Source organism: Rhinatrema bivittatum, chromosome 4, assembly GCF_901001135.1.
Source record: "Rhinatrema bivittatum chromosome 4, aRhiBiv1.1, whole genome shotgun sequence".
Lineage (NCBI taxonomy): Eukaryota > Metazoa > Chordata > Amphibia > Gymnophiona > Rhinatrematidae > Rhinatrema > Rhinatrema bivittatum.
Window position 1 is genome coordinate 423747832 of NC_042618.1, and position 19457 is coordinate 423767288.

Below are 19457 nucleotides of genomic sequence, written 5' to 3' on the forward strand. Positions count from 1 at the left end.
CTTAAGTTTACAGTATTAAAAATAGGACTAACACCATTAATGTTAGAAATACATTGCTGTGAGATTCATGGGAGGTGGGTGTATATATGAGGACATGTCCATTGAGACAGAGAAAGGAACCTAAATGGGAATTTCTGTACAAGGAAGAAAGGTTTAAAATGACTATAAAACCCTGTGCTAACCTACACAGATAGGGACACTGGGAACAATCCTGAGAATCATATTCATTACAACAAGCATCTACTGAAGGACAAGGCTAGAGTCCCTGTGGTATAGGAATGTTTCTTTCTATTTCAGGGAGTTAGGATTTGCACTTGGGAAGGGTAATTTTCAAAAGCTGTCCACTCTTAACCTTACAAAATATGTGTGGGGGCTCCACAATGTGTGGACTTTTAGCCACATTAGGAGATGGCATTCCTGGGGCACTTTTAGATCAGGGGAGGAAAAGAATGCCTTCAGATTGCATTTTAAAATCCGCATGCATAATTTTCTATGAATAAAGGCACCCGCAGAATTAAGCAGGTGCTGTGTCAGCAACTACTTCCTAACCACAGCAGTTTTCAAAATGCAAGTAGATGTGTACATTCACTTTGAACATTGGTGCAGACTCTTGTGGAATTTAGGGCAATGCAGGCAGTCTGAAAACTGTCCTATTAATAATATTGAGGGGAAAGTGCAAAACGATACCACATGCAAGCAGAAAAACCAGTGTGCAAAATAACCTTCCATGCAAGCAGAGAAATCAGGATGCAAAATGACACCATGCAAGCAGAAAAACATAGTTGAAATTTTCATTACAGAATAGTTCCAGAAAAGGTAAACCCCCCCCCCCCCCCCCCCCCAAAACTGTGAACATGGAGAATGTGGAATATGGTTTTGGGGGATACTCTGATCTAAGCAACATGCTCTGAAAAACCAAGTTCCACAAATCATAGAAAGATTCCCCTCACCCTCCAGATTAGCAAATGTTATATTTTGTATATGCTACTGAAATCACCCACGTGTGCTGCAGTCCCATGTTAAATAATTTTATGAATGCCAAGTTTTATACCGAGTGGAGCAGACTTGGTGAGAGTCTCCATGATAAGTAGCACATCCCTGCGGAGTTCCACTGCTTTGTAGTTCATGAAACACTGACGACATGTTTCAGATTTCCCTCTCCACTTGCCATCGAGCACTGGATAAGATTTAAAAGGAAATTTTACCTTTAACTTAGCCTCTCAAAAGTACATGGGATTTTGGTAACGCAGAGAAAAGTGGGTACATGACTTTGAAACTTGTGAGCTGGTACCAGCACATGAAGACTTCAACTTGTTAAGCGTTCACTCATCAGTCATGAGGAATGCCGAGTGCCGTGAGCTGCCTATGCACACGCAGGAGAGGCTGACGGAAGTAACGAGGCCGGGTCTTTACCTGTCAGAAACATTTGCACTGATCTTTAAGACAAACAAAAAAAAATCCCTTAACCCTGCTCATTACCACAAATGGCTAACTCCTTACTACAGTCACAAAAGGTACAGTAGCCACAATCCCTTTTGGCTTTCATAAACACAAAATCTCATTGCTGATGCATCAGGCCAGTGGGGAACAGGTGGTGACCCCATTTCAGCACTCATGAAGCATTTGGAACAAGATTCCCAATGTTAAGCAGTCCATTGCTTTTAATGAATGCTGAATTTCTGCTTCTGTTTGAAAACAACACGGCTCTGTTTAGAGGCCCAATTCCTTGCCTGCAATGTGTTGTTCTGACTGCCCGGGATTTAAATTTCCATGGAAGGGCACTGGGTGCCAGGTTTCATCGCTTCAGCAGCTTTGTGCCCACTTAGTCTGCTGATTAACTTATCAGCTACTCTGAGCAGAGGCTGAAAACCTTACCCAGGCTTTCACACTTTTGCTGTGCCACATGCTTTTAACAAATGCCATCTAAGTGCTTTTAATGCCAGAGCTTCAAAACAAAGTGAAATATGTGCACCACCTAGCACACAGAGCAGGAGTTTTGCTACTTGTGAATTTCCTGGTACCATGAACATGTGTCCAACTTCAGTTGCCACGTGACGCTGCTTTGGTGTTTACTTCCTTCTGCCCTTCTAGCATTTTCTCCCATATATGCACAAAGTACTGCAGCAACGAGAAGGCAGCTTCCAATGAGAGTGACTTCTGACGGGTAAAACTAGGTGTCACCATGGGGAGAAGTGCTTCACTTTTAGCCTCACCCTGGGCCTGTGCGCAGTAGGCCGACCGCACTCCTGACCCCGGCTCAAGGAGCCAGTACCAAGCATGCAACCCAAATTACTTGCAAAACCAGAAAACCCCGTGATAATACAGCATAAAATAGCTTTAACTTTTCAAAAATGACTCCCAAAAATATAGAGCACAGCATACTGAAAAGTCCGAGTTACATCTTAAAAAAACAAATATTCGTGAATGCACTAATGTAACTATTTCCCTCTATCAGCATTATCTGTTCTAAATTACAATCAGCCAGGGCTCAGAACACCTCTAACACTGCTACAAGACAATGGTTCCAAGAAGACAACCCCAAATTCTCCCAACAGCTACAAACTCTCTGATCAATGTGCTAAAATCTTTGCAGTTTTTTCATATCTGGCCTTGGGTTGCCTCTTCAGTGATAGGCTGAGGGTCAAAATCAATAATAAAGAATCACCCTTAACTAAATCCAATCTTGGTGTCCCTCAGGGTTCCTCCCTATCTCCAACTCTCTTTAATATTTACCTCCTTCCCCTCTGCCAACTGCTAACTGATCTCAATCTAATTCACTATTTGTATGCAGACGACTTGCAGATTTTAATTCCTATCACAGATTCTATTTCAAAAGCGCTCACCCACTGGAATAACTGCTTTTTATCTATCACCAACCTACTCAATAGATTAAATTTGGTCTTGAACGCCGCAAAGACAGAGATCCTCCTCATCTCTTCAAACGAAGAAAATATTCCCTCATCATCTCCTTACAACTCTTACATCACCCACAAGCATGTAAGAGACCTTGGAGTTTTTCTGGATAACAGATTAAACCTAAAGAAAACAGTTAACACCACAGCTAAAGACTGCTTTTACAGACTCCAGATCCTGAAACGACTCAAACCACTACTATTTTTCCAAGACTAGAGGACAGTCCTCCAAGTGTTGCTATTTGCCAAGATAGACTACTGCAGTGCCCTTCTTCTAGGCCTCCCTAAATCCACCATCAAACCACTGCAGATGATACAAAATGCTGCAGCGAGACTACTAACCAACACCAGCCGCGGAGAACACATCTCTCCCATCCTCGGAAAACTTCATTGGTTACCAGTGAACTTTAGAATCCTCTACAAATCAATCACTCTTATACAAAAATCCATTCATCATCAACTCCAACTCGACCTCGAAATTCCCTTAACTCTATACTCCTCCAACAGACCTATCAGAGATATCCATAAAGGCACTCTGAACTTCCCCCCCATGAAAGCCACACGCCTTTCTTCTACCAAAGACCGAGCATTTTCAATAGCAGGACCATCCATTTGGAATAACATCCCCTCAAACCTCAGATTGGAACCCTGCCTCTTAACCTTCAGAAAAAAACTCAAGACGTGGCTCTTTCACCAAGCCTTCCCTGATCCCCCAGACAATCAGTAATCGCCTTCACTCACTTGGACAATTTGGTTCTCTAACCTTTAAAACGATGGACCCTGACACCTCCGGTTTAAAGCTTCTTAAGCTTTAAGCATGAGTTATCCAGTTTAAAGCATCTCAAGCTTTAACCCACTTAGTTTTTGTACTATGCACAATAATCCGTATTGTACTTTTGTACCATGTTGCAATCACTTCCTACTTGTTTTTCCTATCTGTTCTTTTTTTCCAGCTGTAAGCTTCCAAGTTTTTTACTCCTTGTTAATTGTAACTTTGCCTTATTCATCTCTATTGTTATTCTCTTCAGTTATTGTCTCAGTTATCCCCTTGTTCATGGTTTTACTATGAAGGTCGGTATAAAAAAGTGTTAAATAAATAAATAAAATATCTGGGAATCAAAGGCATATTTAAAATTAAAAAAAAAAAAGAAATGCAACAATTCAAACCCCTATAACTGACAAAAGTTACCACACATGAGGCTGAAAGGCCAAACCACATTGAGATTTATTGCAGATGCACAGCAAGCACAATTGGGCCCTCTAAATCTGGTTCCCAGGAGAAGTGTTTTAAAATGTACACCCTCAGCCTATCACTGAAGAGGCAACCCAAGGCCAGAAAAAGAATGTCTCCCCCTTGTTTTCTCTGTAACACCATCATGCTAGTAAAGTACCTCACAGAGACCAGATTTCCTGTGGCTTCGTGCAATCAGCCGAGTGAAACAAGCTTGCTCAGCCCTGCAAGAGATGAATCTAGACTGGGAATGAAGTCCTGGGTTACTTCCATAACCCATTCTCTTTTCCCCTGAAAGGTCGCTGTTGTCCCTTTCCCTCATCATGGCAACATCAGGCATAGCGCACAGTATTTTCTCTTACAATACAGTCAATGAAGTCCTTGGTTAGCAATCCAAGACCTTTTTATCCCTTGCTAACACCATTTTTTTTACTTTTGCTGCTGGCCCTCACCTATAGTCGTGCGTGAAAACTTACAGAATCAATGCCAGAACCTTCAAAGCCTGTTTCCTATGTGTAGGACGGACCCACTCCTTATAAATGCATATCATTCACCTTTCTGGTCGCCAGCAGGGCTCCCGATAAGCTGGGGCTCACTTCTTGAGAAACCAAGAACTTCCCTGTCCCCCCAAGCCCTAGAGCAATTATCCAAATTGTTTTAACTTCGCCTGGAAACATTAAACTTGACTCGTTCACCAAGACTAATGTTCCATCATAAATACAGAACAAGATGCAACATTAATCTCACCTACTTCATAACAAAACAAATAAGAGACATCAAACAACAGGTAAAACCATCTTTAATAAACACACACTAAAGGCATAATGAGGATTTGAGGGGAGTTTCGCCCATTTGTGGCTGTAGGAAAAATGCCGAGTATAACCAGCCCTTTTCTCTCTTCTTTGCCCATTACTCCAGGTCACGGCTGTGTCTCACGTTTCAAGGGGAAGCTCCAGTAGATGGTCCAAACAAGAGGGTATTACTGGTGAATAGGCCCTAACAGGAGCACATGAATAGGACATTCAGGACAGGGAGCATAATGGACTCTACTTTCTCACTAGTTATACCTCAAGGATCATGTATTTCAGATAAAGGGTCCCCCCCAAAAAAATAAAAGAAGCCAATTTAAAAGACTAAATTCATAATTACATCAATTTTCAAGATATGTTCTTCTGTCTCATCAAGAAACAAAAAAGGTACAAAAGATTTGCTTTATATATATATATATATTCATTTATTTTTAAATCTTTACCAAAACGTTTTGAGACTGACAGCACTAGAATCTGAAATCCTCAGAGCAGGTCCAGCATGGGCAGTTCAGTGCATGCTTCCCCCACAGGCTGCCCTGCCAACGGGCTCCAAAAGCCTGCTCCGAAAGATCCCCTCCGGGGGGAGAGGAGCGAGTTCAGTGCTCATGCCCCGCTCAATCCTTAGCATCTATGCCAAGAATGCCAGCTATGCAGCCAGTCCGCATAGTGGTTTTCAGCAGCGTGGAAACCTGACCACTGGAACCTGGATGAAGACCAAACAACTCATTTTGTCTGGTCCACTCACTGGAAGCAGGTTTTGATCACCACTGACCTCAAGTGACCTAGAGGTTAAAGGCCTGACATTCCTGTCCCAGTCCACTCAAGCTTCCAGTTTCCAACTTACTTATTCTAAATAGTATAGGTTTATTTCTAAGGAATTTTGCTTATGTAGACCTGAACTATTTGTAATCTGACTCCCCCCCCCCCCCCCCCCAATATTTAAAAATAAAAAAACACTGCATCCAGCTTCCGTCAGAGTGAAAAACCTCAAGGCAACTAATCAGAATTCATTAAAACTAATGTTAATTTGTCTTAGCTGTTTATTTCTTGTGGTCTTGAGATATTCTTGCGTGTATAAACCACCTTCTACATTTCAGCACACGGTGTTGATAAAAGATAAATATGAGTGAAGGGCTCACCAATGCCTCTAAAAAAAATATACATCTATTCTTGATGACGGTTTGGAATCCCTTTCCTTTTGAACCTCTAGTGAAGACTTATTTTAGGCTGACTCAGAAGGCCAACATGTATGCCCCACTTAATCCATTACTTTGTAAGATACAGTGTATAGAACGATCAAGGGGGGGGGGGGGGGAAACTAGGCAGTTCTTGACGACTAACATTTTCTGTAAGATTTGGGGATGAGTGGAATCCCCGCCTCTTCATTAGCTCAGTGCCTTTTCTTCAACTGGGATGGCCTCTGTGGGTGGTGATAGCATCTCTGCCTCGTTGCCTTCCTGGTCTTTCACCTCCTCCTCCTCCTCTTCCTGGGGGTACAGGTCTGGGAATTTTTGCATGCACTCTTGCATGGCTCGAAACTGCTCCACACAGTCTGATCCCTTTATTTCCTCGCTGCTATAGTGGAAACAGGAGAAGGCTGACTTAAATTGTTCCCCACAGGGACCACTGGCCATTCCACCAAGGCAGGGGCAGTTCCAGTTGATGTCTCCATTTGGTAAAATCAGTCCTGAACAGGTGGGAAAAAAAAAAAGAAGATGAGAAAGTTCAATTGCACCAGAGTCTGTTATTTATTAATTACTGGTAAGAGACAGGATCTCCCAGAAAACTGGTGTCCAGAGTTATTGCATTATGGTCATACTATATTTCAACAACAGTTCTGAAAGACCTTAAAAATGACATTCCTTATCTGTAGTAATGAGCAACAAGGAATGGACCTATTCTTTGGAATCTACCAGGTACTTGTGATCCAGACTGGCCACTGTTAGAGACAGGACACTGGCTTGATGTAATTAATATATATATATATATATATATATATATGATTTGATTTGATATGTATATAAGAAGATTAGCTCTTACAAGATATAAGTATAATATTGTAATTTGTCTTGAATCTGCAATCAAATGCAAATAATCAAATGTAAAGAAACAAAAAGTTAAACTATTCTATATAGCTACAGATCTGCTTCTCACTGAAATAATAGATATTTGTTTAGGGAATAAGTGTAAGTGGCACAGCTCCAGTATTCTAAGTTTATAATATATTCTAAGCACATTTTTGTCTTTTAGCTAGTTAATCGCTTTCAAAATTTAGAAGTCATTTGGCAACTTACTGATGAAAACTGGTGGACAGATTGTATTTTATAATTACTTGACCACTGAAGTTTTGCCACATGATGTATTCAGGACTCGGTGGTACTCTGTGTTAAGACCGAGTGATACCACTACGGAGTGCTGGGTTATCAAGATGTACTGGTCTATGGTAATGCTGAGGCCTTTTAAATTCTTTGCAGATCAGTCCCTGATCTGCAAAGAATTTTAAAAATTCAACCAGATCAGTCCCTGAAAAAGTATTACCTGGCCTTTATTGTTAACTATTACATCACAGGAGCTATCATCCCCTGTATAGTTTATTTGAAAGCAAATGAGTAATAGCAAGTGCAGGTCATAACATTTTCTGTAACTTAGATACTGCTCCTTTGTGTGAGTGATTTGATTCCCAACATTCAGTTCAACTGAGAGGGGCTTATGACCTCTGATTTAGTGAGTAGAGAAGAGTCAAACAAACTAAGGAAGTTGATCTATTAGGGATATCAGACCTGAACACCAATGCCAGGCTGGGTCAGACCAAGATCCATTGAGCCCAGCATCCCTTCTAACAGTGGCCAATGCAGGTCACTAGTACCCGACGGATCCCAGGTACTTGTGGCTCACTCAATTTGTAGCTTCAGTCTTAGGCTTTGATTCCCATTCATTCCAGTGCCACAGAGCCATCTTCAGAGTCATTAAATGTTTATTATGGACTTTTCCTCCAGGAACATATCCAATTGTCTTTTAAACCCTACTATGCTAGGTGCCTTGATTACTTCCTCCAGCAGCAGACTCCACAGCTTGATTGTGCATTGTGTGAAAAAAAAAAACACTTTGTGATTTGTTTTAAATCTAATGCTTGTTAATTTTAGTATTTTAATACTATTTGGAAGGGTAAATAACTGTCCCCTGTTTACACATTCCACCCCACTCTTGATTTTATAAACCTCTATCTTATGTCATCTCAATTGTCTTTTTTCCAAGTCTAATACTGAGCGAAACGCCCCTTCTTCTTTGGGTACTACAAAGTATGGGGACTGGAACTGGTACTATCGCTTCTAGTGCCACCAGTTTGTCTAGGGTCAAACTTATTGCCTCGCTTTTCTCCTGCGATCTGCAGGTGGACTCCAAAAAGTATCTGGTACTGTGGTAGCCAACTCCAGAGAGTACCCTAAGCAGATCACCTCCAGTGTCCACCTGTGACTTGGGCCCACTCCTTGAAAAATAGTGTTAGGCGACTGCTCACTGGAGGAGGTTCAGGGTGGCCCCCCCCCCCCCCCCCCCCCGACCATCACTTAGCCCCAGGGGTGGCTCAAGGATGAGATGGCACCCCCGCTGGCCCCCTCTCTCTGGCACCCACACAAAAGCACCCTCAAACATGCTCTCACACCCCCCCACCAGGCTCGCAATCTCTCACACACACACGCACGCACGCAAGCTGCCTCTCTCTCATGTGGGGGCTCTCTCTGTTCTTCTTCAGCCCAGTGGCGTAGCCAGAACTGATTTTTTTGGGAGGGCCCAAGGTTAACATGGGTGGGCAGCAGACATAAAGAGCTAGGCCCTACTAATTGTACTCTTATTAATAAATGTCGTAGCATGCACTTTATAATGGATTTCTGAGTAGTCTGCAACAGCCATCATGCATGAGTGACATTTTAAAATATTTTAATTCTATTACTTCAAGCACTTACCAACATTAAAAATACCTTATTTATATTAACATATTGTATAATTTATTGCAGTTTATAAATACACAATATCATGTAAAAAATAAACAAAAAATATTTCAGAAACATTTAATCCAATCATGTAATAAAACAAATATATTGTTATGAATCTGCTTTCTAAAAATGCATAAAAACTACAAAACAGCAATAATAATAATCATCATACGATTTGCAACAAGTGCAGAAGAGAACTAGGACAAGCAAAAAAAAAAAAAATTCAAATTCCGGTGTCACCTCAATGACAGCAAAACACATTCCCTTCAATGCCAAATACTTTCAGGCTGATTCAGTAAAGCGCGCCCAGGCTAGTGCGCCGTTTTACGATTTGGACATGTGTTTTCCCACACACACACACACACATCTCCACTACCCCAGTTTAGCATATCAAAAATGCGTGTCCAACCCTCCCGGAAACTAACAGTGCTCATCATATGCAAATGCATGTTGATGAGGCTATAAGTTATTCGCCAGGGTTACTGGAAAAAAAATATGTGCGGCCAATCTGCACATTTTACGCTAAAAAATTAGCGCTTCCCTAAGGGCAGGTGTTAATTTCTGAGCAGCCAGAAGAAGTGTACAGAAAAGCAGAAAATACTCTTTTCTGTAATCCTCAGTCTTAATATCCTAGCGATATTAAGTCGAAGGAACCAAAAAAGTTAAAAAAAAAAAAAAAAAAAAAAAATTGTGCCAGCAGGTCAGGTTAGGAAAACAGATGCTCGTAAAACTGAGCGATTGTTTTCGTCAAAACCCGCTGACAGCCACTTCTCCTGGGCCAAGGAGGCGCTAGGGGCACGTAATTGCCCCTGGCGCCTCCTTTTAGCACGACCCCTCATTTGCATTATGTATTGCGTGCGCACGTTTAAAAAGCAGGCACCAAAGCGGATACATTTTTTTGTTAGCGCATCCATATTGTATCGGCCTGTTTGTAAAGTAACGCCAACCCTGCAAATAAACAAACAAACTTTACCATACCATAACAGCAGTAACTCTCAGGACTCAAACAGCAGCAGCCTTATCTATGAAAAGGCAGCAAGGCAAACATTACACCAGGCCCTAGAACACTAATACACTACCTAATGGGCAAACAGAACAAACCAGACTGCTACAAATCCCTACAGAGAAACTATACTGCATTTCTGTCACACATGCACAACACAGACAGACCCTTACCTAAGACAGAATAAGGTACTACAAATTAGAGACAAATGGACAGCCTGTGAAACCATACTTTGTGAGCACTGGAATACTGAAGTAAAAGCAAATATATAAGAAATGCAAATTCCCAAAAAGATGGTATATTCCAATTGCTGAAAAGCAAAATATATTTTTTTTACCTTTGTCGTCTAATTTTATTTTTCTAATCAGTTGGTCCCAGGCTTTTATCCCCTTGTCTATCTTTTCCTTTTCCAGGGTCTCTTTTATTCTGTCTTCCTCCTTCATATACACACACACACCCACACACACATTCTCTCACATGTTCTTTCACACACACATGCTTTCTTACACAGGATCTCACTCTTCCATGCTCTCTCTCACACACAGGCTCTCATTCTCACATGCAGGAGCCTGCTCACACTTCGATAAATACGTACACACACAGGCTCTCACTCTTATATGCAGGCTCCCACTCCCATATCATAAGTTCTCATTTCTATATGCTCTCTCTTAAACACCCCCCTTCAGGTAGGCTCTCATTCACACACTCCAGCCCCCCAGGCAGTGTCGCATTCACACACACACACACCCCTCCACAGGCAGGCTACCATCCACAAACACACTCTTATTCAGGCAGGCTCCCACATTCACATACACTCCCGCACCTCCACTTCCAGGCAGGCTCCCATTCACACACCCCCCCCCGGTACCCCCACTTCCAGGAAGGCTCCCATTCACACACACACACCCCTCCTCCCCCCCACCACCACCACTCCCACCCCTAGGCAGGCTCCCATTCACATATAAACACACAAAACACAAATAGTAGCAAAAGAGGCAGCCTGTTCTGCTGCTGCTCCTCGTGCGTCTGCCTGCGGTATTCTAAACTCACGCGACTAGCACTCCTCTATGCTGATCTCGCGATGCACGAGATCAGCATAGATAACTTACTGGCTGCATGGGTTTCGAATGTGCAGGGCCAGCACAAGTGGAGGAGCAGAAGACTGGGCGCCTTCCAGTGTTGTTTTTTTTTTTCTTAGACCGACAGCGCCACGGGCCTCCTCCTCTTCTCGGCAGTATTGTGGACCTGTTCCTCCTCTTGCTCAGTGTGTTCACTGTGGCCCTGTGACAGGGCCTCTCTTCTTGGGCTGTCGGGCAACGCTGTTTGGGTGGCCCACAGCCCACCCGAGGCTACACCACTGCTTCAGCCACCTCCGGCCTGAGCTCCAGTGGCAGCCCCAGCTTCTCGCCGTTCTTCTTCAGTCGCCGCTGGCCTGAGCTCTGGCAGAGACCCCAGCCTCTCTCCGTTCTTCCCAGCCACTGCCGGCCTGAGCTGAGGCAGCCGCGGTAGGGTAAGGTGGATGCCACAGCGACCTTCTGAGAGAGGCATTTTTTGCCGCTTCAAAATTCTGCCGCCTGAAGCGACCGCCTCACCCTACCTCATTATAGAGCCGCCCCTGCTTAGCCCCTTTAAACTCCCCAGGAGTTCTGGAGGCTTTATCTCTAACCCAGCCCTATGCTACTCAAAAGGGCTGTCTCAGTTGGGGTCTAAATCCTTGACTAGCTGGGACTCTCACTACTTGCCTAAACCCTCTACATTCTTTGATTTTTCTTTTTGTTTAAAGAGCCTCAAGGGACCTTTGGGTCTATCTCCAGGAGTCTCTGTGGCTATCAATCTACCAGGCTCTTCACTGGAGAATCTAATTCTTCCCCAAAGAGGAAACGCACTTTGAAGGGCAGGACACTTAACCTTGCTTTCGAGAGTGCATCTGCCACCCACTGTCTGAGCTACAAAAATCTCTTTGCCACCACCACCAATGCCAATGCCATCTACTTGGCTGAGGTTCTGCTGAGATCATACAGTGTGTCTGCCAGAAAGGCAGTCCCCGACTCTATTCGGGCCATATCTCCTGGGCTCTCTCCTATCCCTAGCATTTCTTCCTGGAACTGCTGAAGCCATTTGACCAACGCTCTAGCTACATAGCCCCCACATACCACTGCTTGTAAAGAAACTGGCTGTCTCAAAGGCTTTCTTCAAGAAGGCTTCTTTCTATCCTGTGCATCTCTTATGGAGGCGACCCCCTTCTACTGGTATAGTTGTCTTTTCTGACACTGCTGTCACTGGGGAGTCTACCTTTGGGACTTTCAGTAACCTATCTACCTCCCCCAGTTGTAGCGGGTAGAGGGAGGTCATTAAGGATCTTGCTTTCAGGGCTGAATTGGGTGCTACCTAGTTTCCCTCAATCATCTCCTCTATAGCAGGGTGGAAGGGAAAGGCTTTTGCTGGTTTCCTTTTACCTTTTGGGATTGGCTATTCAAAAAACACATACAAAATCAACTTAAAAACCTCAGAATATACAAAACTACGAAGTCAAGAAGGACACAAGATAAATCGAATCATGAAGAATAAATCAAAACGAGAAAATGTAAGATTCTCAAAAACAACCCACTGAATAAGATGGGAAAACTTTGATTTCAATTTATATTAAATACTCTTTGCCTTAAGTACCAGACCTGTTATTAATATATACTAGAAATTTCACTTGATAAATGTGTGTCTATGAATAACACCTCTGTAACAAATCATTGTTGGTTGAGCTATAAGTATGAATGTCACTTTGTAAACCGGTGTGATCTATATACAGAACGACAGAATATAAAATGTCTAAATAAATATAATAAAAAAAAGTTTCCTTGCCTGACTCCTGTTGGTTTACATAACCTTTACTATGAGGCGGCTCAGTTTTTCCTTCCTACAAAGTCTCACTGCTACATCTCCTCCATCACTCCCCTCCTCCACCACAGGAGCTTCCCTTGAGAGTTCTAAATCCCCCGTCTCACTCCCCAAACCAGAGGGAAGGAGGGGGCGGGGGGGGGGGGGGGCAAGAGGGGAGTTCCCTCTGACCTCAGTTTCTTTAAACCTGGAGTGTGTTGAGACCCCATAGGGGAACCACCTCCCAGAACACCTTCTAATGCAGACCCTTTGGCTATTATTTCCTTACAGGCCTAGTGCATTAGCAAGATAAATTCTGTGGAAAACTCAGTTTTCAACACTGAGCCTCGCCTTCTTCCCTCTAGGGCAGTGGTGACGAACCTATGGCACGTGTGCCAGAGGGGGCACTCAGAGCCCTCTCTGTGGGCACGTGCGCCGTCGCTTCGGTTCCCAGCTACCAAATCTTTGACCACTCTTCAAGCTCTCTTAAATCACTTTCTCTCTACCCCTTCAGACGTGTCCACTCTATTGCAGGTCTTCGTATCATCAGCAAATAGACAAACTTTACCTTCTATCCCTTCCGCCAAATCGCTCGCAAAAATATTGAACAGAATCAGTCCCAAAACTGATCCCTCTGGCACTCTAGGGATCTTTCTTCAGTGTAGGTTCCATTTACCATTACATGCTGTCTCCTGTCAGTCAACCAGTTTGCAATCCATGCTACCACCTTGGCACCCACTCCCAAGTTTCTCAATTTATTCACGAGTCTTCTACATGGGACCGCATCAAAAGCTTTACTACAATCAAAATAATCACAGTGAGCGCTCTTCCATGATCCAATTCTCTAGTCACCCAATAAAAAAAAAATCAGATTTGTCTGACAGGATCTTCCTCTGGTGAATCCATGCTGCCTCGGGTCAAGCAACCCCCCTGATTGTAGATAGTTCACTATCCTTTCCTTCAGCAGAGTCTCCATTAATTTTCCTACCACTAAGGTGAGACTAACCAGCCTGTAGTTCCCAGCCTCCTCTCTACCACTCTTGTGAAGTGGGACCACCACCACTCTTCTCCAATCTTGTGGCACCACTCCCATTTCCAGGGATCTATTGAATAGGTCCTTCAGTGGACCCGCTAGTACATCTCTGAGCTCCCTCGGTATTCTGGGATGCACCTCATCCGGCCCCATGGACTTATCCACTTTCAGTTTTCCTAGCTCTTCCCATGCATTCTCTTCTGTAAACAGAGTTTTGTCTACTCCATCCCTATCCACAATCTTGTTAACTAGCAACGGTCCTTCTCTGGTGTCTTCTTTAATGAAAACAGAACTGAATTATTTGTTTAATATTTCAGCCATTTCTCACCTTTCAATTTCACTATACCACTTCAGACCTTTCTTTCTCTGATGTATCTGAAAAAGGTTCTCTCACCTCACGGTACCTCTTTGGCAATCCTTTCTTCTGCCTGACTTTTTGCTTTGATTTCTTTCATCTCCCTCAGTTTCACCAGATATTTTTCCCTGTGTTCCTCTTTTTGGGATCCTTTATATTTCTTGAACGCTGTTCTTTTTGCTTTTGTCAGCCACCTCCTTGGAGAACCAGATTGGTTTCTTATTTCTTTTACTTTTGTTTACTTTTCTAACAAATAGATTAGTTGCCCTTGTAATTGCTCCTTTTAGTTTGGCCCACTGTTGTTCCACCTCTCTCATTTTCTCCCAGTCTTCTAGTTCTACCTCCAGGTACATCCCAATTTCAACAAAGTCTGTATTTCTGAAATGCAAAACTCGGGTCTTCGTGTGACTTCTCCGTATCCTGTTTGCGATGTCAAACCATACCGTTTGATGATCACTGGTGCTGAGATGGGCACCCACCTAGATATTAGAGACATTATCCCCATTAGTGAGCACTAGGTTGCGAATAACTCCTTCCCTTGTGGATTCCATTACCATTTGTTTGAATAGAGCCCCTTGCAGGGCACCCACTCTCTCTCTCCTTCTGGTAGATTCCACAGAAGAGATTCTCCAGTCTACGTCCAGCAGATTACAATCACAGTGGGGGCAAAAGGAGCCTGTGATGGAGCTCCTCCTTCTTGTCCCACATTGCGAGCATTTCCTGTCCCTCTCGGCCATGAGTCTTGCTGCTGGAAGAGGGAGAACACTATGTTGCTGCCACTATGGCTAAGGACACCAAACCGCTCCCTATGAGCGTGTGCCTCCCCCTCCTGGAACTGCCCTCTGCAGACCGCAGCTTGCTTAGGACTACTCTGGGTTTTTGTTTTGAAAGGTGAGAGAGGTTCTCCCTGGAGTCTAACTACCATGCCCTGTTACTTCTCTCTTTTTCTTTTTGATAGTTCCTAGCTATCCCAGTATACACCCCCCACCTAATTGGAGGCAGAGAACTACTGAGGGACCTCCCAGCTATCCCAATGTGGAAAAAGTTCTCTGCCTCCATCTACTGGCAAGTAGGGGAATCCTGCAGATGTGGATTGATCTGCAGGACAAAAAGGAAACTGCTATGAATGTTGTGTAAGCTGTATATCAATGCTTTAAGTAAAAAAATATTTAGCTTCCACACAGGAGTAAGCAAATTAGCAAACCTTTTAGTCTAATCCAGAGAAATCTATATAAAAGTGGCCTTTGGGGGTTATGAAGGAGGTTACTTAAAACATATTTCTCCATTTAGAGTCACCTTTTCCATTTATAAGATATAAGAAAGAAGGGCACAAGGAATATTTTAAAGCATTCAAAATGTTACACCAAAATCACTATAATAGACCAGGGATTAGGCAATTTTTGGCAAAAAGCACATAATTGATTCTTTAGAATAGTTGCGTCCTTTGGTGCTAGATGGCTTCGCCCCGTTTGCCTCACCTTGTTCACGGCTCCTCTCGCTTCCCTTGGGAAAATGGCTGCCACCGCGTCTACAAGCCAACCTCTTCGGCGTCCCCGGAACGGCTATGGTGCTGAATCCCGCCATGCTCCTCCCAAGGGCCTACCAGGATGTGCACGTGCACGCCACCCATGTCTATTCCAGCATTGGCGTGAACCTCGGGGGCATTCCCCTCTACTGACGTCACGCCACCCGGGTATATAGCCTGTACTAAGTTGCTAGCTCGTTGAGTTAGCAAACGATTGGTTTCGGCCAGTCTAAGCTACTCTGCTGGAAGCTCTCTCTCTCTGCCCTTCGGGGTATTGCTAACCTTGGATACCCGCTCCTCAGGGGCCCTCTGCTTTATTTCAGGTGCCTTACAGGGATCAGGTTCTCGCTCCTTGAGAGCCTGCTCTCCCTGCCTCGGTGCCGCTACCAACTTTTTCAACCTGGTGGAATTGCATACCAACAGCAACCATCTAGTGAGTAATCTAACTCTCAGTCTCTCATATCCATGCTGGGAAACCTACACCGGAATCCCCCTATACCAAAGGGGTGAGAAGGGTCCTAAGACTATTATATCCAGACTACTTCACTACTGCCACCTCTGGTGGTACACTTCAAGCTGTTTAATAAAAGAACTAACTCTGTGTTTGTGTGTCTGCGTTTAGCCAAGTACTGTGGCACCTCACGGGGTTACTCCCCGTGAGCGTGGTCATCTGCCTCAGTACCCAAGAATCCACCAAAACACCGCTTAACCATAACAAGAATATTAATGTATAGACAAGAAAGTACACTGAAAACAAGTTTTTTTTTTCTTTTTATACTTCTTAGTAGTTCAAACTTATTATTACAACATTATCACTGACCTTGGTCTTCATAAGGGTCATTAGGGTCATCTGCAATTAGCTCAGCACTACTTGGTGTTTCATGATCCTCTTTGGTCACAAATATAATTTTGTCCTTTCCTAGCATGATAAGGGAACAAAAATAAAATTTGGATTCAGCAGCTGTCAATATGCAAAAAAAAAAAACAAAACAAAAAAAAAAAACTCCTCTGAGCAATTCTTTACATATATTTAATTCAGGGGCTGAGAGGTACAAAAACAGTCAGCATAAAAACAAAAACTGCTACTATAATTCTGAATCCCTTGGCCCCAAAATTCACTTCTCCTTCATTCATTAAGCCCTCACCCCACCTCTTGGATCAAGTAGTCCTCAAAGATTCCTCAGATTAATGTGACCAAGGCTGGTCCTTACGGGCTGCAATAAACTCTGGATTTCAGGATATCCACAAAGATGTTTGGTTAGTAAAATAACAGACCATTTTGCAAACCTTATGGGTCAGCCATGCTCCAGGTCAAAAGGAGCAAAGGTGTCTGTCCTGGTTGCCAAAGAATGCATCAGAGCAGCCCATGAGGCTCTTGGTACAAACTGAAGTTGAAACCCAGCCCATGAGGCTCTTGGTACAAACTGAAGTTGAAACCCAGGTCCATGGTGAGACCGCACCTTGAATACTGTGTACAATTCTGGTCGCCGCATCTCAAAAAAGATATAATTGCGATGGAGAAGGTACAGAGAAGGGCTACCAAAATGATAAGGGGAATGGAACAACTCCCCTATGAGGAAAGACTAAAGAGATTAGGACTTTTCAGCTTGGAGAAGAGACGACTGAGGGGGGATATGATAGAGGTGTTTAAAATCATGAGAGGTCTAGAACGGGTAGATGTGAATCGGTTATTTACTCTTTCAGATAGTAGAAGGACTAGGGGACACTCCATGAAGTTAGCATGGGGCACATTTAAAACTAATCGGAGAAAGTTCTTTTTTACTCAACGCACAATTAAACTCTGGAATTTGTTGCCAGAGAATGTGGTTCGTGCAGGTAGTATAGCTGTGTTTAAAAAAGGATTGGATAAGTTCTTGGAGGAGAAGTCCATTACCTGCTATTAGGTTCACTTAGAGAATAGCCACTGCCATTAGCAATGGTTACATGGAATAGACTTAGTTTTTGGGTACTTGCCAGGTTCTTATGGCCTGGATTGGCCACTGTTGGAAACAGGATGCTGGGCTTGATGGACCCTTGGTCTGACCCAGTATGGCATTTTCTTATGTTCTTATGTTCTTAACTTGCTCATAGCTCTTAAGCAATAGATTTCCCCTCCTCAAGGGGAGCACTGCAACACTGTTTATGATGCAGTGCTGAAAACATCACATATGAAAACCTGATGGCAGAAAAATACCATACTGCCTATCTAGTCTGCCCAGTCATATCAACTGCTCAGCTCTGCAATTCTTACCACTCCCTCTGAGATCCCCTGTGCTTGTCCTATGCTTTCTCGAATTCAGATTCTTTTTTATCATCCTTTGTACTGACTTCTCTACAAAACAGAAGACAGTAGTCACATACTTCAAACCAGGAATCTCCCTCATCTCTATTCTATTATTTACAGACAACTTTACTTCAGACAGGGCCATTCTTTGGGTGGGGGGGAGTGAATAGTTGTGACCGCCCTAGGGCCGTGCATTTTGAGGGATCCCGCACCACCATGGTAGTCCCAATCCTATACTATCATTTCAGCCGGTCCCACTGCAATTGATTCAGCCTGGGCCCTATACCTTTCCAGAAAAGGACCGAAAGCAGTTTACAACACATATTAACACAATTCAATTAAAAAAAATCTAAAAATAATTAACAAGCATATTCACTGATAAAGTACATTAAAATCTGGCAAGCACATTAACTAATAGAACCAAAAGCATTTCTAGCCTAAGCCGCGAGCAGTACTTTCATGCTCTGCCCTTCCCTGTCCCCATGACATTGGCACTGTGTAACCACCGCCCCGCACCTTCCTGCCGGCAGTAGGACATGGCTGGGCCCGGCCCGGCGATGGCCTACAATGCTTCGGCGCTGTCCACACGTGGCTCCCCCGTCACTGCGCCCTCCAGGCCGTCTCCAACCTCCCCATGCACAGCGTCCAGCGATAGCGTTCGGCGCAGGCGATGACCTCACAGTCTGCGTCCCTGAATGCAAGGCCCCCTTCCAATCACTGCTCAGTGCTGTTCCGTCCGCAGCCTGAGAAAAGGAGGGGGGAGAACCGCAAGGACCTCCACCTGGGTGTGCATTAGATAATGCCTGACGGAGGCAGAGTCGCAGGAAGAGGGCGTTCTGCCAGGAAACAACTCTCATGTGAACATTACTAATAGAAGCAAAGCAATGTTGCCAGATTGGGGTATTTCATGCCCAGCTGGGCTATATTTTTTTTTTTTGCCGTTGTGCGAGAAAAGTCCTCAGGTTGGGTTAGTTTTGGGCTCGGCGACTGGCTGGTTGAGTTCTATAGCAACCACACCATTTTTCTTTGTCTGAGCAGGACGTCCCTCCACCATACAATCTGTCAGTCATAGAGTAATGACCCACAGGTAGCAGCCAATCAGAGACGACACGACAAGGTCGACTGCATCAGAATGCGACTGGTGTTTACCCATTTGCCGTCAGGCTCTCGGCTCAGCGCCCATAGATCTGACGTTTATGGTGGGAAGAAAGCAGCGTACATGTGGTCACGTGGGGGAGAGCTATAGCACTTGTGTATGTGTGCTTCTTCTTGCAGCACCATCCTCATAAAGCAATTAATTTTGTAAATACAACTCAAACATGGAAAGTTGTTTTTTTTTACTGAGCAACAAATTGGACACATATAAAAGAAAATATAGTAAGAAAAAAAAAGTACTCAATTCACAGTCCATATATTTGGGGGGGGGGGGGGGAGAAAGCATA

General features: G+C 43.8%; 1 protein-coding gene across 2 annotated transcripts; it reads right to left on the reverse strand.

Moving 5' to 3' along the window:
• Positions 1-4925: 4925 nt before the first annotated feature.
• Positions 4926-19089, reverse strand: CHCHD4 (coiled-coil-helix-coiled-coil-helix domain containing 4). 2 transcript variants are annotated; one of them, XM_029601375.1, is made up of 3 exons: positions 18532-19089; positions 16552-16650; positions 4926-6639 (listed from the first exon to the last, which is right to left on the reverse strand). In XM_029601375.1, the coding sequence occupies exons 1-3, from the start codon at positions 18551-18553 to the stop codon at positions 6338-6340; spliced, it is 423 nt and encodes a 140-aa protein (XP_029457235.1). In that variant the 5' UTR covers positions 18554-19089; the 3' UTR covers positions 4926-6337. The 2 variants fall into 2 exon arrangements, with proteins under 2 accessions (XP_029457235.1, XP_029457234.1); XM_029601374.1 differs by lacking the exon at positions 18532-19089 and adding an exon at positions 17983-18061.
• Positions 19090-19457: the final 368 nt, after the last annotated feature.